Genomic DNA, 15,849 nt, shown 5'->3' on the forward strand with positions numbered 1-15,849 from the left:
CCATTTCCTTCTAGGTTAAATAACTTAGATTTGCAGAAACATTACAAAGATACTACAGAGAGTTTCTGTATATTCTTCACCCAGTTTTAGTTTCATTGAATGTTATCATTTGTATTAGTTTGCTCAGGTTGCCATAATAAGATATACATGCTTATTGGCTTAAACAACAGAAATTTATTTTCTCACAATTCTTGAGGTTGGAATTCCAAGATCAAGGTGCCAGCAGGATTGGTTTCTGGTGAGACAGCTGCCTTCTTGCTGTGACCTCATGCGGCCTTTACTCTGTGCTATGCATTCCTGGCGTCTTTTCCTCTTCTTATAAGGACACCAGTCCTATTGGATTAGGGCCCCACCCTTATGATCTCATTTAACCTTAATTACCTCTTTAAAGGCCCTATCGCTAAATACAGGCACACTGAGGGCTAGGGCTTCAACATATGAATTTGTGGGGAGGGGAGGCACAATTTGGTTCATAACATCATCCTGCATTACCATGTGGCATTAAGAAACCAACACTGGTTGGTATGTTACTGTTACATATACTCCAGACTTTATTCATGTTTCCCCAGTTTTCCCATTAATGTCCTTTTTCTATTCCATCATTTAATCTAGGATACCACCTTGCATTTAGTTGTCATCTCCTTAGCCACTAAGGTTCATGAGAGTTTCTCAGTTATGTTTTTCATGATATTGACAGTTTTGATGAGTATTGGTCAGGTATTTTGTAGAATGTCCCTCAAATTTTGTTTGATATTTTCTAATGACTAGACTGGATTTTTGGAATAAAGTACGATACAGGAGAAGCACCCTTCTTGTTGGATCACATCTGGGGGTACATGACATCCACATAACATCACTGATGAATTATGAACACTTGGTTGAAGTAGTGTTGGCCAGGTTTCTCCTCTGTAAAGTTACTATCTTTTCCTTTCCATACTGTTGGGCTGGCCAAAAAGTTCATTCGGGTTTTTCACAAGATGTTATGGGGGGAACGAACGAACTTTTTGGCCAACTCAGTATATTCTTTGGAAGCAAGTCACTAAGTCCAACCCATACTCGAAGTTGAGGAGAGTTAAGCTCTACCTCTTAGAGGGAAGTATCTGTATATATTACTTGGAATTCTTGTATAAGGAAGATTGGTCTCTTCATTTATTTATTCAATCACTTTTTTATATGAGCATATATTCATGCATATTTATTTATTTAAAAAAATTTTTTTAAAGATTATTTTTTTTTGATGTGAACCATTTTTAAAGTCTTCACTGAATTTGTTAAAATATTGCTTCTGTTTTATGTTTTGGTCTTTTTGGCCACAAGGCATGTGGGATCTTAGCTCTCTGACCAGGGATCAAACCCGAACCCCCTGCATTGGAAGGCAAAGTCTTAACCACTGGACCACCAGGGAAGTCCTCATATTTACTTTATACTTTCAGTTATAATCCAATATTATGGACTTACTTCATTGCTCAAATTGTTCCAGCTTTGGCTGTTGGGAGTTTTTTCAGGTTGAATCCTGTATTCTACTTTCTTCCCACCCCCTTTCTAAAAATATTTTAATGGTGTCTTTTGTAAATTTATCAAATCCTTTCTTTTTATAGCTTTTGCTTTTGTGTCTTAGTTTAAGACTTAAATATCTAAAGATATGTAACATTCAGGATAGGCTAGGTTATGCTGTGATGACAACCCCAACATCTTAGTGGCATGTAACAAGTAAAGGTTTATTTTTTATTCATGACACATGTCTATCACTGGTTAGTAAGAACAGTTATAAATCTTCTTACTTTTGTGACCCAGCTAGTGGAGCATAACTACCACACATATAACTTTTAATTCAGTATAACATAACTGAAGTCTAATTTATTTTATAATATACACAGATCTCTGTAATGTGTTGTAATGATTCATACATACACAGAAATGTGCACAAAGTGAACTTGATTGACAGCTTTGTACATCATGGGTAAGTAACTAGCAGAGAGATTGAGAAAGAGAATATCACTATACCCTAGAAACTACTCCTTTGTGCTCTTTCACAGTCACTCCCCTACCAAGAATAAACACTATCATAATTTTTAATTGCCATAGATTTGTCTGCCTTTGAAATCCATTTGAATGGAGTCAGACTGTGTGATGAAGCCATACTCTTGTTTGGCTTCTTTCACTACAGTGTGTTATTGAGAGTCATCCATGATGTTGTGCCTGGTCAAAGTTCATTCACTCATTCTTACTGGTATATAATATTCAACTGTGAGAAAGTACCACAGTGTGTCAGTCCACCATTTCTAGACATTTGATTTGTTTTCAATTTTTGGCTATTACAAATAATGATTCTATAAACCACTGTTTGTACCTTTCTTGGTGAACATGTGTATGCATTTCTGTTGTATATATGCCTAGAAGTGGAATTACTGAGTCAAAAGATGTGTGATGTTCATTTTTTATAAATATGGCCAGTTTTCTAAAATGGCTCTATTTCAGCTATTATCTTTTTCCGTACACGGCCTCTCACTGTGTGGCCTCTCCGTTGCGGAGCACAGGCTCCAGACGCTCAGGCTCAGCGGCCATGGCTCACGGGCCTAGCCGCTGCGCGGCATGTGGGATCTTCCCGGACCGGGGCACGAACCCGTGTCCCCTGCATTGGCAGGCAGACTCTCAACCACTGCGCCACCAGGGAAGCCCTCAGCTATTATCTCGATTGCTGCTGGTCAGAGGGAAAGAGAGTTCTATAGGGTTTTGTACCATCAATTAAATGGGCTGGCCTGGAAGTCATATATTTCACCTCTACTCATTTAATCTCAGAGGACTCAGGACAATCCTACCATGGCCTGGAATGTAGGGAACCAGAACTATTATGTTCAGCTTTTTAATCCAGGTAGAATTTATTTTTGTTTGTGAATGGTGTGACAGAGGGAGCCTTTTTTAAGCAGATGATTTTCTTCAGATTTTTGTTTAAGCATATTCCACAGATTTTAACATGAATTCTTATTGAGATTAATTTTAAAATAATTTGTGATGAATTGTTTTATTAATTTTGGGGGGGCGCTGTGTTGGGTCTTTGTTGCTGTGTGGGCTTTCTCTAGTTGAGGCGAGCGGGGGCTGCTCTTCGTTGCGGTGCGCGGGCTTCTCATTGTGGTGGCTTCTCTTGTTGCAGAGCATGGGCTCTAGGCGCGTGGGCTCAGTAGTTGTAGCTTGTGGGCTCTAGAGCACAGGCTCAGTAGTTGTGGCGCATAGGCTTAGTTGCTCCGCAGCATGTGGGATCTTCCTGGACCAGGACTCAAACCCATGTCCCCTGCATTGGCAGGCAGATTCTTACCCACTGTGCCACCAGGGAAGCCCTGTTGAATTCTCTTTTAATTTCCCTTTGTTGCAAGTTATTTAGAAATGGGTTTTAAACATTTGCATGTTGATAGATTTTTGCTTGTTGTATTTTCATCAATGAATTTCAAATTTTGTATTGTGTTAACTGTATGATCTGTATGTATGATCTTTGCTTTCCTGAATTTGTTGTGATTTCCTTGTGACGTAATATGTGATGACTTCAGTGAATATCCTATGTTTTGAGAAGTTTGTGCTCTCTGTTGAAAATGGTTCTCTGTATTTACTAGATCAGGCTTCTAATTACTTACTTTATTTTTTGGAGGTGTGTTAACCTTCTATTATTATGGGTTTACTAATTTTTCCTATTTTCACTAGTTTTTGTGTTATAGATTTAAAATCTTTTGTCATAAGGTGTGTGATGGTTGTAATCTCTTGTTAGATTACATAATCGTGAAACGTCTTGTCTTTATTGTTATTTGCTGTGAATTCTATTTCATCTGCTGTTGATATTAATATACCTGCTCTTTTTCCTGGCAACTGTATAGCATACCATTTTCTATCCTTTGATTTAAATATTTTTATATGGTTTTGTTTTAATTATCTCTATTAAACAATATATAGGTTGAATTTTTTTAAACTCAATTTGAAAAAAATTTAATAGGTGAATTTAAGTATTTTGCATGTTTTATTTTTACTGATATGTTTGGACTTATTTTGTTTTCTCTTTGCCATGCTTCTTCTTGCTGTTTGGTGCCTTGATCACGTTTTCTTAGTTTTATTTTTTCACTGGCTCCAGTGATTTGAAAGGTATAAAAACTATTAAAATTCTTCTAGTGGCTCCCTTTTAAAAATTCATTTACAAAATATTTTAGAAATATAGGTGAATATGGAGACTAACATAATTTGGGGGGAGGATGTCTGGAGCATCTTTAGACAAGATTACTCTTTTCCCCACCTTAATTCTGTACTAATTCTTTGAGGAACATAAGAGTTAAACAGATAAAGATTAAAATGTAAGCTTTATTGCTGATAACATTATGGGGCTTGGTTTATACCTGTGTACATTTAGATCTGTAGGCAAGTGGAATTACTTACACAAGCAGTCACTGGCAACCCCAGGGATAAATTCTAGATGGTGCATCTGCAAACTGGTGGAGCCTCCATCATCTTGGATCCTTGGGCTGAACATAGCCCCCCAGCAAGAAATAGCCTCTGTTGTAAATTAAATCACTAAGATTTCAGGGTTATTTTTGCCATACCTTACTCTGACTAATAAACTCAGTTCATCACAGGACATAGAGTAGACCAAAACCATACTCACTGTAGGTAGATTGGAAAAAGAGGAGCAAGGTAGGACAATTAGGTTTCTTCTTTTGTGAATTTCTTAGTCCCATCCTCTGCCCATTTATTTGTTGGGGTGTTAGCTTTTTTCTCTTTGATTCATAGTTCTTTGTAAATTCTGAATACTAATCCTTGTTGCTTTTATGCATTGTACCTATCTTCCTAGTCTGTGAGTTATCTTTTTAAATTTTGTTTTTGGGGTCTTATGTTGAGCAGAAACATTGCATATTCATATAATCAAATTTCTCAATCTTTTGCTTTATAGTTTGGGCTTTTTAAATCTTGTTTTAAAAAAAATCAATCCCTACTCCACTGTTATGAGTTATTTTTCTATATTCTAAGACTTGGCAAAGCTTTTCTTCTCATAGCTAGGCTTTTAATCCACCTGAGATTTTTTTCTTCTTTGGGGGTTGGTGGCCTGTGGTATGAGATGAGGATCGTGAATTTCCCCCCTCCTTCCACCCCAGACAATATGGACAACCAATTGTCACCACACCATGTGTGTTGAGCATTCTTACTTTTCCCATTGATGTGTAATGCGTGTCATAAGGGAAGTTTCTGTGTATGTGTAGTCTCTTACTGGGCTGTTGTATATAATAGATAAAGATCTAGTATATCTGTTCCAATTCTACAAGCCTAAATTATTTTAAGTTTTAATATTTGGTAGGGCAAGGGCTCCCTTCTTGTTTGTTTTCAAAATGGTCTCAGTTCTTCTTGGCCTTGTGGTCTTCTAGATTAATTTTGGGATCAGCTTGTTAGGTTCTGTGGAAAGCTCTGTTGAGATATTGATAAGAGTTGCATTTAGTTTGAGGGAAATTACAATCTTTGTGACATTGAATCTTCCCATTAAAAACCTGCTTTATGGGGGGTGTGTGTGATGAATTGGGAAATTGGGATTGACTTATATAAACTAATATGTATAAAATGGCTAACTAATAAGAACCTGCTGTACAAAAAAATAAATAAAATAAAATTTTAGAAAAACCCTGCTTTATCTTTTCATGTCCATAAATAATTAAGCACTTATATTTCATAAATTAGTTATTACAAGTCGTATATAGAAAAACTCCTGATTTTTGTGTTAATCATCTATATGTAGAAATAAATAAATGTTTACAAACATTTATTTATTCTAATAGTTTGTCTGCAGATTCTTTTGTAATTTCTAGGCAGACAATCGTCTGTAAATAAGGACAATTTTGTTTCTTCCTTTCTAAGTCTTCTCTCTTATTTCTTTTTCTTATCTTGGCATCAGTGAGTATTTCCAGTTATTACATTATTAAATAGGAGTAATGGTAGTAGGAATTTTTTTCTTGTTTTTCATTTCAGGGAGATACTTACAAAGTTAAGGCATGAAGTATTATATTTTGCTAGAGGTATTTGGAAGATAATCTATCAGTTTAAGGAAGTTCTCTTTTAGTCCCATTGTATAAAGGCTTAATTGGGAATGAGTTGATTTTAATGACTTCTGTAGTTAATGACATAATTATGTGGCTTTCTTCTGTAATCTATTCATGATGTTGGACTTTTTAATGTTGAGCCACTGGTAAGATTAATTTTCTTTTAATATGCTATTGGCTATTTGTATTTCTTTTCTGAATTGAGTGTTCGTAGCCTTTATAGATTTTTATTTTCTGTTGGGTTATTATATTGCTTTACAGATACTTTTTATCAGTTGTGATGATTAGCCCTTTATTATATATTTTCTGTAAGTTTCTGTTGCTTATTTTCCTTTATAACTTTTGAGTTTTGTGTCATGCTTAAAAACCCCATTTAAATTGTAAAATTATTTGCTATAATTTTATAGTTACCTGAAAGATTTTAAAAACTTATTTCAACTGGTATTTGTTTTATATAGTATGTGAGATTGGAACCTCATTTTCTTTTCATACTTTGACATTTGTCCCTTATTGAATATGGCTTTCTTTGTGACTGATTTGAAAAGCCAGTTTTCTCATATACTAGGTTTTCATATATGCCTTGGTTCATGTTTCTGTGTTGCTGTGCTAAAATAGTATTGTTTTAATTACTCTTGCTTTATATTAAGGCAAGTCTCTGAGGCAGGAATTTAAAAATCTCAAGCTTCACCCAAATAGTCTGTGTTCAGATCCTAATTCTGCTACTGTACAAGTTTTGTGACTCTGCTCAGGTTAGTCATTTTGCCTCTTTAAGGTTAGGCTTCCTTTCTGGGAAAATATTGGTAGTTGTAGTAGTATTTGCTTTGTAGGCTGTAATGAGCTTATTAATATAATACCTGGCACTAAACTCTCAATAATTGTTAGCTGCCATTGTTTTAGGGGATACTGCTTCTTTTTATTAATCAGTAGTTTTATGAACATTTCTTCTTCTGCTCCCCTTGGTCACTACTTATCTCAAAGAATAAGGGACTAATAATAGATGAGAGCGATGGCTATTGACCCTCTCTGAGGGACAGTCACTGTTCAGGTGGAGCCTGTTCTTTGGCCTGTTCTCTCTTGTTCCCGAGGGGTGTGATTCTCTCTTCTGCTTTTCTTACAGTTAGCTCACCAAGGGCAGACTTCCCTATCTAATAGAGAAGCCTTGCACTTCTCCATTTCCTCTGCCAGGACTTGTGAAGTCAGTCTAGTTCCAGGGGGGAACAGAAATAGTGAGAAGTTCATTGTGTCCATAGTAGAGTTATTTTAATCATTTCTACTAAAACGTAGATACTGTATTATCATTGCCACCTGACTGCTATATATATTTCTCAATTGGTTTAGAACAGTGGTCCCCAACCTTTTTGGCACCAGGCATCAGTTTCGTGAAAGACAGTTTTTCCAAGGATGGGGCAGGGGAGGGAGGGAATGGTTTCAGGATGATTCAAGCACATTGATTTATTATGGTCTCTGTGCAGTCAAACCACTCTGCTAATGATAATCTGTATTTGCAAGCCGCTTCCCAGCTCACTGCATCAGCTCCACCTCAGATGATCAGGCATTAGATTCTCATAAGGAGCGCGCAGCCTAGATCCCTCCCACGCGCAGTTCACAGTCGGGTTCACGCTCCTATGAGAATCTAATGCCACCGCTGATCTGACAGGAGGTAGAGCTCAGGTGGTAATGCCAGCAATGGGGAGCGGCTGTAAATACAGATGAAGCTTTGCTTTCTTGCCCGCTGTTCACCTCCTGCTGTTCCACCCGGTTCCTAACAGGCCACGGACAAGTACTGGTCCATGGCCTGGGGGTTGGGGACCCCTGGTTTAGAACATACCTCTCTCTGTTTTATGATTAACTGTCCCCCAGATAGCTAGTTGTTATGCAGGAAAATGTTATTCATTTATTTAACAAATATTTATTAAAGAAAGAAGTAGTAAACTGGAGGCCCAAAAGCCAAATCAGAACTGTAGACAAATTTGGCACAAGGATGGATTTTGAATGTTTTTGTCAGTATTTTAAAACCATGAGATTTCATTTCTTTCTACTGTATTATATCAGTCAAAGAAGCAGGAATGGTGACATTATGTGATGGGGTATAGAGGGAAGAGAGTTTACCACTTCAGTTTTTGACAACATACACATTAAAGGGAGGACAACAAACACATTAAAGGGAGGATACGTGTGTTTACAATAGGATTATAAGTTTAATCATGAACTTTTATTTTTATTTTTTTTTTGCGGTACGCGGGCTTCTCACCGTTGTGGCCTCTCCCGTTGCGGAGCACAGGCTCCGGACGCGCAGGCTCAGCGGCCATGGCTCACGGGCCCAGCCGCTCCGAGGCACGTGGGATCTTCCCAGACCGGGGCACGAACCCGCGTCCCCTGCATCAGTAGGCGGACTCTCAACCACTGTGCCACCAGGGAAGCCCTAATCACGAACTTTTAAGCAAAACGTAAAGAGACCTGTTTTCTAGCTTCAGGTTTCTAATAAATAGCTCTCATCCCAGCACTCTAGCCTCTGTTGTGTTTTATCACAGTATGACTCTAACAATAGAATTTTGAGAATATATTGTGCAGAGATAATTGGACATAAAATATCAGTGATTCCTCCTCGAACTATAATATATAAAATATTTCCTAGGGAACTGAATTTCAGGTTTGGACTTGGAGGGAAAACCTCTCCCCATTTCCTTCCAGTTTTATTTGGGTTTGTTAAAAGAAACTGGATTTCAAGAGATGGTAGCAAGCAAGAGGTTACTAAGAAGTTCTGTTATTTAAATGTGTGCAAAGGACATTTTCCATATTGTCTTATACTACGTTTACTGAATGCTTCATATCTTGATGAAGAGTCAGCCTTGGGAAAACACTTTTAGCCCACAGGTTCACTTTTCAAAAGCTTCATAATTTTGAATAGGTAATATATGTTACAAAATTCAAAAGTTACAAAAACGAATAAATCTTTCTTACCCTTCCCTATATACAGATACTCAGTTTCCCCTTATAAAGGCAAACACCAGTTTCTTGTGTTTCCTTCCAGAGATATGCAAGATTTAGTATACAATCATATACATTTGTGTTTTAAATACACACCTATAAATCATCCAGCCTGTAAACACCTATAACGCTGTCCATCTTGGCAATCTTGCCCGTGTTCAATTTTCAGTCTTGAAAATTTCTGCCAAATTGCCCTTTGTTGCCCTTCATGGAGGTTGTCCCAGTTTATGTTCTAACCCACAGGCAGTGAGAGTACCTGTTTCCCCACCTCACCAACACAGTGCCTTATCAAACTCCTTTCATTTTTGCCAGTCTGAAGGAAAAGTAGTACCTTGTAGTTTAAATTTGCATTTTTGCAATAACATAAAATTGAAGTTGGGCATCTTCTTGAGATGTACTTGAAATATTTTTCCAGTTTATCCCTTGAATTTGTGTTTATTGCCATGAAGACCATTTAAAAATGCTTATTAGTTTAACAGATTCTCATGGCTTTTAGATTTTGTTTCATTTAGAAAGGCATTCTTTATTAAAAAATAATTAATGGTTTTTTTTTTTGCATTTAAAGTCTTTGATCTGGAAGTTTAAATAAGGGTAGTAGGTATGCAGCTTTACTTTTGAGGCAAAAATGTATATATTGTGATATATAATGTGTATATTGTATTGAGATGATAAATAAAGTGTAATTCTTGGGAAAGAGTTGTTACTGTATTGCTTGTTCGTTTTAAGGGAGAGTCATTGAAAATTTTTTTCACGGATTATTAAAGTAACACTTTTCTGTAGGAAATTTAGAAGAATACAGGAGGGAATAAAAATCAACCATAATCCCACTACCATATTATAGATAACAAAATTGGGACCGTACTCATACTGCAACTTATTTTTTTCTCACTTGATACTAACATAGGAACTTAGGTTTAGAAAATAAATTGTCGTTTACCATGGTGTCAGAATTTTTTTCAACCATCCTAATATTTTTCTGAGGCAAAATCTGAGGCCCTTAAAGGAATGAATGACCTCGGCTTTAGGCATACCTTTAAATTTTGAACAGTTTTAAAGTGCTGCATTTTAAATGAGACACCAGCACTCAGGCGAGCCCGACATTCAGCGGGTTTCGACTCCAGAGAGGACGGAGCTCCAGGCCGGCCGGGGTCCTCGAGCCTGGCCGCTGGCCTCTCAGCCCAGCCTGGCTGCAGTGCCCCCTCGTGGCGGAGGCAAGGGCGGCCAAGCACGAGGCTGACGGTCAGATCCACCGCTGAACCCTTCTCTTCCGAGAAATCCTTTTAGTCGCTTTGGGAGCCGCTTTCTTCGCATTTGCCTGTCTGAGCCTTTGCCGCACACGCCGACTTTGAGCGCAGAATTGCGGCGCTAGAGCGCCCTGGCGCTGCAGACGACCGCCAGGTGTCCCCGAGGCGGGGCGAAGCTCAGCCCCGGCGCCTGGGGCTGGTTTCCGCGCCCCGCTCCCTCGTTACCCCGTCTGGGGAGTTTGAGAAGTTTTGAACTTCCGGGTTGGCTCTCCCGGGCTTGCGGTGTGGTGGCCAGCCGAAGGGCGTCGCTGTGCCCAGTGTTTGGGCGTGTCCCTTTAAACTTTTTTGTTTTTTAAACTTCGGGGGTGTAGTCACGGCCCTCCTCTCTCTGCGAGTTGCTCCCTGGCCACCCGGTCCTTCCCTCCGCCCCGCCGTCCAGATGCTGTGGATCATGAGCCTGAAGGGCGCAGGGACCCTTCTGGTGACCGAGGTGATCAAAGGTTAGTGTGGAGAGCGCGCCCTCGGGACACCCCCTGTTTAGAGGGCATCGGGCAGTGCACGGGGGTCGAGGAGGCCCCCACTGATGACCAAGATGTGCCTTTAAGCTTCGGTGCCAGGACCGATGCTGTCTCTTGGGAGTGGGTGGCCTCCTGGGACTCCTAGTCACCAGGCGTGGTCCTGCCTTGGGGCGAATCCGCACAGATGTGTGCAGTTCGGACCCTTGTGTCCTTACACCATGGCTGGTGGGCTCTCCACCTCAGGGAGCAAAATCCGTAGTCACTGCATGGGGATCAAGGGTCATTTTTGGTTGAAAAGGAGTCAGCCCCGTCATCCGTTTGGGTGTCTGTGGTTGCAGGACATTTAAGTTGAGGCGTTTATAGGGAAATAAATACAGCAATTGTGTGTACTGAATTGTTTAAATTACTGTTATAAAAATTGTTTAAATGACTATTTGGGGAAAGGATGCCAGCTGGCGTCCTTTGTTCCTTACTATTTTAAGGGCTGTACTTAATTTTGCCACAGTTTGAATCTAAGTATTCTACTAGCACTATTACTAGTATTACTACTGCTAGGTATTAAGGATGACTTTGCTTCACCAAGGATTTTTAGGCAATTCCTTTTGGGGTGGGGCAGGAGAGGAAGGGTGGCGCCTCTGAACCTTACCCTGTTACCATTCTTGCTAAACCTCACAGCAGCCTAACTGCTTTTATGCAACGCAGGTTCATCTCATACTCATCCTGCAGAATACTCTTATTTGCCTCTGCTATAATGAATGGTCCGATTGTAAAAATCATTACAAAAGTAGTGATTCCGAATCAAAAAATAAGTAGCGACCCCTAAGAACATTGGATAAACATGTGGTTTGTTTTGTGTGTTATAGCCGTAAACTAATTTTGAAGCAATTTTGAAAGCGTTTTCTCTCTACTTAAAACATAGTTTCTTATTGAAATGACTTTTCAGGATGTCTTGAAAACATAGCGAAACATAGGGAAAGTCATCCAGGCTGGTGGTCTAGCTATCAAATGCATGCTGCCATTTACCGAAATTTCTTAGTCCAGGGTAAAGTTTTCCAGAAATCAAGCCGTATCGCTGTATGAAAAGTCATTTACCGCTGTTGAAACTTATATTAAAGGCAATTTCTCCTTTTTAAAAATTGCTTACTTATTATTACCCACCAAAATAGCCAGAACATTTTGAAGTTACTCACTGATAACCATCTGAAACATGCATGGGAAAAAAATAAAAATTTGACTTCATCTGAAAAGAGTTGCAACATGATATATGAAACGTTTTTTAATGATGTGAAGGAAGGAACATTACAATTTTTCCATTTCAGATCGCCTTTGTTTTGCCATTCTCTACAGCAGACCAAAGAGTTCATCAAATGTACATTATTTCAGCATAGATAATGAACTTGAATATGAAAAGTAAGTATTGCTTTTTCAAAGATTGTTAGTAACGTTTTTTTATTTTGAAGAATCTAAAGGTATGTTTATAAAATTGGAACATTACAAATCCGTTGACTGTTAGTTGCAGGATACTTTTTGCTTTAACCCTTGGTAATAAAATAGATCCTTAGGGAAAAAAATCAGAATGAAAGAACCTTCCTAAATTTAACAATTTACATTTGAAATTCTAACAGTTTACAGTATAATGAGATATAAACTAGAGTACTAAGATGTTGTGTTTTTGCCAGTGGAAAAAAATGTGTGGAAAAACAGCTTTTTTATTCAGAAAGTGTTTTTGTTATTTGAGGTTAGATTTAGGCGTTTTAACACTTGTCAGGTATTTTAATAGTCATCTTTTACCAGAGTATTTCTTCCATTAGTAAGGCAGTACCTTTAAGTTGTGTGACCTATAATAATTTGGTGTGTGCTTTCTTGCTTTATTTTGATGTTGTAGCTACAAAAAGGCATTTATATTCAAAGCATCTGGAATATACATACACATTTTTGTTTTTCATTTTTGCAGCTTCTACGCAGATTTTGGACCACTCAATCTAGCAATGGTTTACAGATATTGCTGCAAGATTAATAAGAAATTAAAGGTAAAGTATTCCTTACGGAAGATTTCACTTAAGTAATCATTGTTAGCCTGATCTTGCAGGGAGGAAGGGAAATCTGTTTTTAAAAGGGAAATGTCATGTTTTTCACTGGAGTGGTGTTTGAGACATACATGTGGTTTATTGTTTTATAAAGTCATAGTATATCTATTTGTTTACCAGAGTTTTGATGAATGGCTTAAGTTTGGGTCATTTGGTTCTGGTTTGGATTGGTGATGTTCATATACTTGAAAAGCCAAAGTTCAGATAGTCAATAAAGTGAACCTCTTATTGTCTGAGCCAGTGGAGCTGTCACCTAACAAGAGGAGCTTTCCTTTCCTTTGGTCATTGTTCTTTCTGCCTTCACTTTGATAGGGGGTGTTAGGAAAACTAAGAGAAATTGGATTCATCTTACTTTATTTCATTATGAATCTCGCATGGTATTGTACTACTTGTGACTCTTCACTATGACCCTTTACGCATATGATTAAGGAGCAGAGAAGCAAGGGCAGACAGCATACAGTCTTTAAGACTGTATCACTGAATTGTAAGAGTGTATTACTATTAGTTTGAACTTAGACCTTATTCATTTATTTTAAAAACTCTGAATTGTTGGTCATGTACAATAAAAGGTGTTCATATACTGCTAGCAATTCTAAGAGTCACTGTATATTCTCAAGTAGAAATACTGGATTTGGGGGGGCAGGTGCTTTTTAAAAAAAGTTTATTCAGCTGATTACTTATTAAACTACGACACAGAAATAAAATTCATTTTCAATTAAAAATTAAATTATACTAAAAATTTATGGGTGAGTAAGGCAGATCTATTTCCCCTTGAACATCAAACTTAAAATTCCACACCATAAATGCTAGAAGCATCTGTCAGAAGTTACTAATATGTAAAAAGGAAGTTGCAGCGTTGCTTTCTCTTTTTTCTATTAAATTTGTATTCACTAGAGATGTCTACAGAGATGGAGACTCTTCTTTCTGGACTTTATTCCTCCCTGGAACAGGAATATAAGCATTTGTGGCCTTGGGTATTTATGTTCCCCCCATCCCGTTTTTCCAGTTGCTAGTGGCAGGTTTTTTGTTTCATACAGGGCTGAGAAGCTAAAAATAATTTCCTTTTCCCCTACTGGTGTTCCTTTACTTTAATTTTGAAAGTTTTTTGTTTGTTTTAAACATACTTGGCCATCCTTTTATCTTTGGGTCAACCAAGAACATATTTGTCCTTTTTTCAAACTTTAAAAAAAAATTATTTACCAGAACAGCTTGCAGTGTTGACCATCCCACCTGACTGAAACTTAATTCCTATTCAATTAATAGAGGTAAAAGTGTGTTGAGAATTTCTATTAAGAGTGTCTTGTGTGTATGCTGCTTGAGGGCTGGTTGGGTTGTTGTTTTTCTTTAAATCAACTTGGATTTCTTACTCTATGTAAACAACTAAAAGAAAATATGTAACATTCATCATTGAAATACCCAAACATTGGCTCACAGAAGCAAAAGAATACTGTGCTTATTCAACTGAATATATCCTGTTTCTTACCCTTACTTGAAATGTTGTCTACTCACATTTGTGAAGTACAGGTGAGGAAGAGCTAATAAATCATGTGTTCCTTTGGTTTTTAAATTCCATATCCTTTTTATTTTTAACTTTTTATTGAAGCACAATGTATATACAGAAAGATGTATAGATCGTGAATATACAGCTCAATGAATTTTACAAACTGAATATACATGGATAGTCATCTGGATCAAGAACAAGAACAGAACATTAGCAACACTCCAGAAGAGCCCACTTGTGCTCTCTTGGTTATCTCTGTACCACCCTCCTCACTCCACCCCTCCCTACCCCATTCACTATCCTGATTTCTAACAGAATGAATTATTTTTGCCCGTTCTTATACCCTTTGATGTTAATTTAAAGATTTTGGGAAGAGATTAACAAAAAAAGTCAGACAGTAGGAAAAGGAAAGAAAAGGTCTCTGCTACTACCTTTTCCAACTTTTTATGTATTCTTTCAGAGGTAGTCCATACTTAAAGTGTATCTGTTCGTAGCTTCTCTCCTACCTTTTTAAAAAATTGAAGTGTAGTTGATTTATGATATTATATTAGTTTCAGGTTTCTCCTCTCCCACCCTTTAATTGTACATTTGTTCTACTCCAAGGGTATGTCTTCTATGGGAAGGTACATGGTATTTTGGGGTATCAAAGTTTATCTTTTTAAGTCCTGCTAATATGAATGCTTCACCATTATGAGGTTTGGAATTTATTTTAATCACAAAATAAAGTTTTAGAAAACTTGAAATTAGAAAGGAAATACTAACAGCTGTTTATCTTTATGCAGTCCATTACAATGATGAGGAAGAAAATTATTCATTTTACTGGCCCTGATCAGAGAAAACAGGCAAATGCTGCTTTCCTTGTTGGATGTTATATGGTAAGTATTTAACTACTTTTCTAACGTATTAGTGAAAATACATACAACAGTGGTACTTTAAATTTGTGGTTGAAATTTTGAAATTACTTTTTCTTAGACATCTTGATTTCTTTCCAGAAAGAACATGTTTTGCTTTATAAAAATTGACCAACTGGGAAAGGCTATGGAGGGGGGAAGGGGTATATGGGAGATCTCTGTACCTTATACTCGGTTTTGCTGTTCTGAACCTAAAACTGCTCTAAAAAAGTCTATTTAAAAAAAAATTGAGCAACTAGTGTGAAAACCTTTTTATGTGTTACGGCACTTAAGGTTAGAAAATAATGCCCCAAATCTGTGTTTTTATTAACTCGTGATCCATTTAGTAAAGTTGTGAAGGTGGAATCAGGACCAATAATTGATTTAAAACAAAAACAAAAACAAAAAACATCAAAAGTGTATCACATGAGGTAAGAGTGCTGTATAATTTGAATACAGGCAATGTTTTCCTAAATAACGTGTGATTCTAAACACACCAAAACATGCCATAAGGACATGGCATGTCGGTACTGTAGGAAAATGGGTAACATACTGTGTAGAT

The 15,849-nt window shown here is 37.5% G+C and overlaps 1 protein-coding gene across 8 annotated transcripts in view; it reads left to right on the plus strand.

Moving 5' to 3' along the window:
• CDC14B (cell division cycle 14B) overlaps positions 1 to 15,849 on the plus strand; it is a 100,489-nt gene that overhangs the window by 32,468 nt on the left and 52,172 nt on the right. For 5 of the 8 annotated variants that reach the window (XM_079926140.1, XM_079926136.1, XM_079926142.1 and 2 more), the window contains exons 2-4: positions 12,129 to 12,219; positions 12,764 to 12,839; positions 15,180 to 15,272. In XM_079926140.1, coding sequence (XP_079782266.1) covers positions 12,129 to 12,219; positions 12,764 to 12,839; positions 15,180 to 15,272 — 260 coding nt within the window. Of the gene's footprint in view, positions 1 to 9,632; positions 10,792 to 12,128; positions 12,220 to 12,763; positions 12,840 to 15,179; positions 15,273 to 15,849 lie in introns of those variants that run through there. The other 3 variants (XM_079926143.1, XM_079926141.1, XM_079926138.1) reach the window with 1 other exon arrangement.

The sequence above is a fragment of the Stenella coeruleoalba genome, assembly GCF_951394435.1.
Source record: "Stenella coeruleoalba genome assembly, chromosome: 7".
Classification (NCBI taxonomy): Eukaryota; Metazoa; Chordata; class Mammalia; order Artiodactyla; family Delphinidae; genus Stenella; species Stenella coeruleoalba.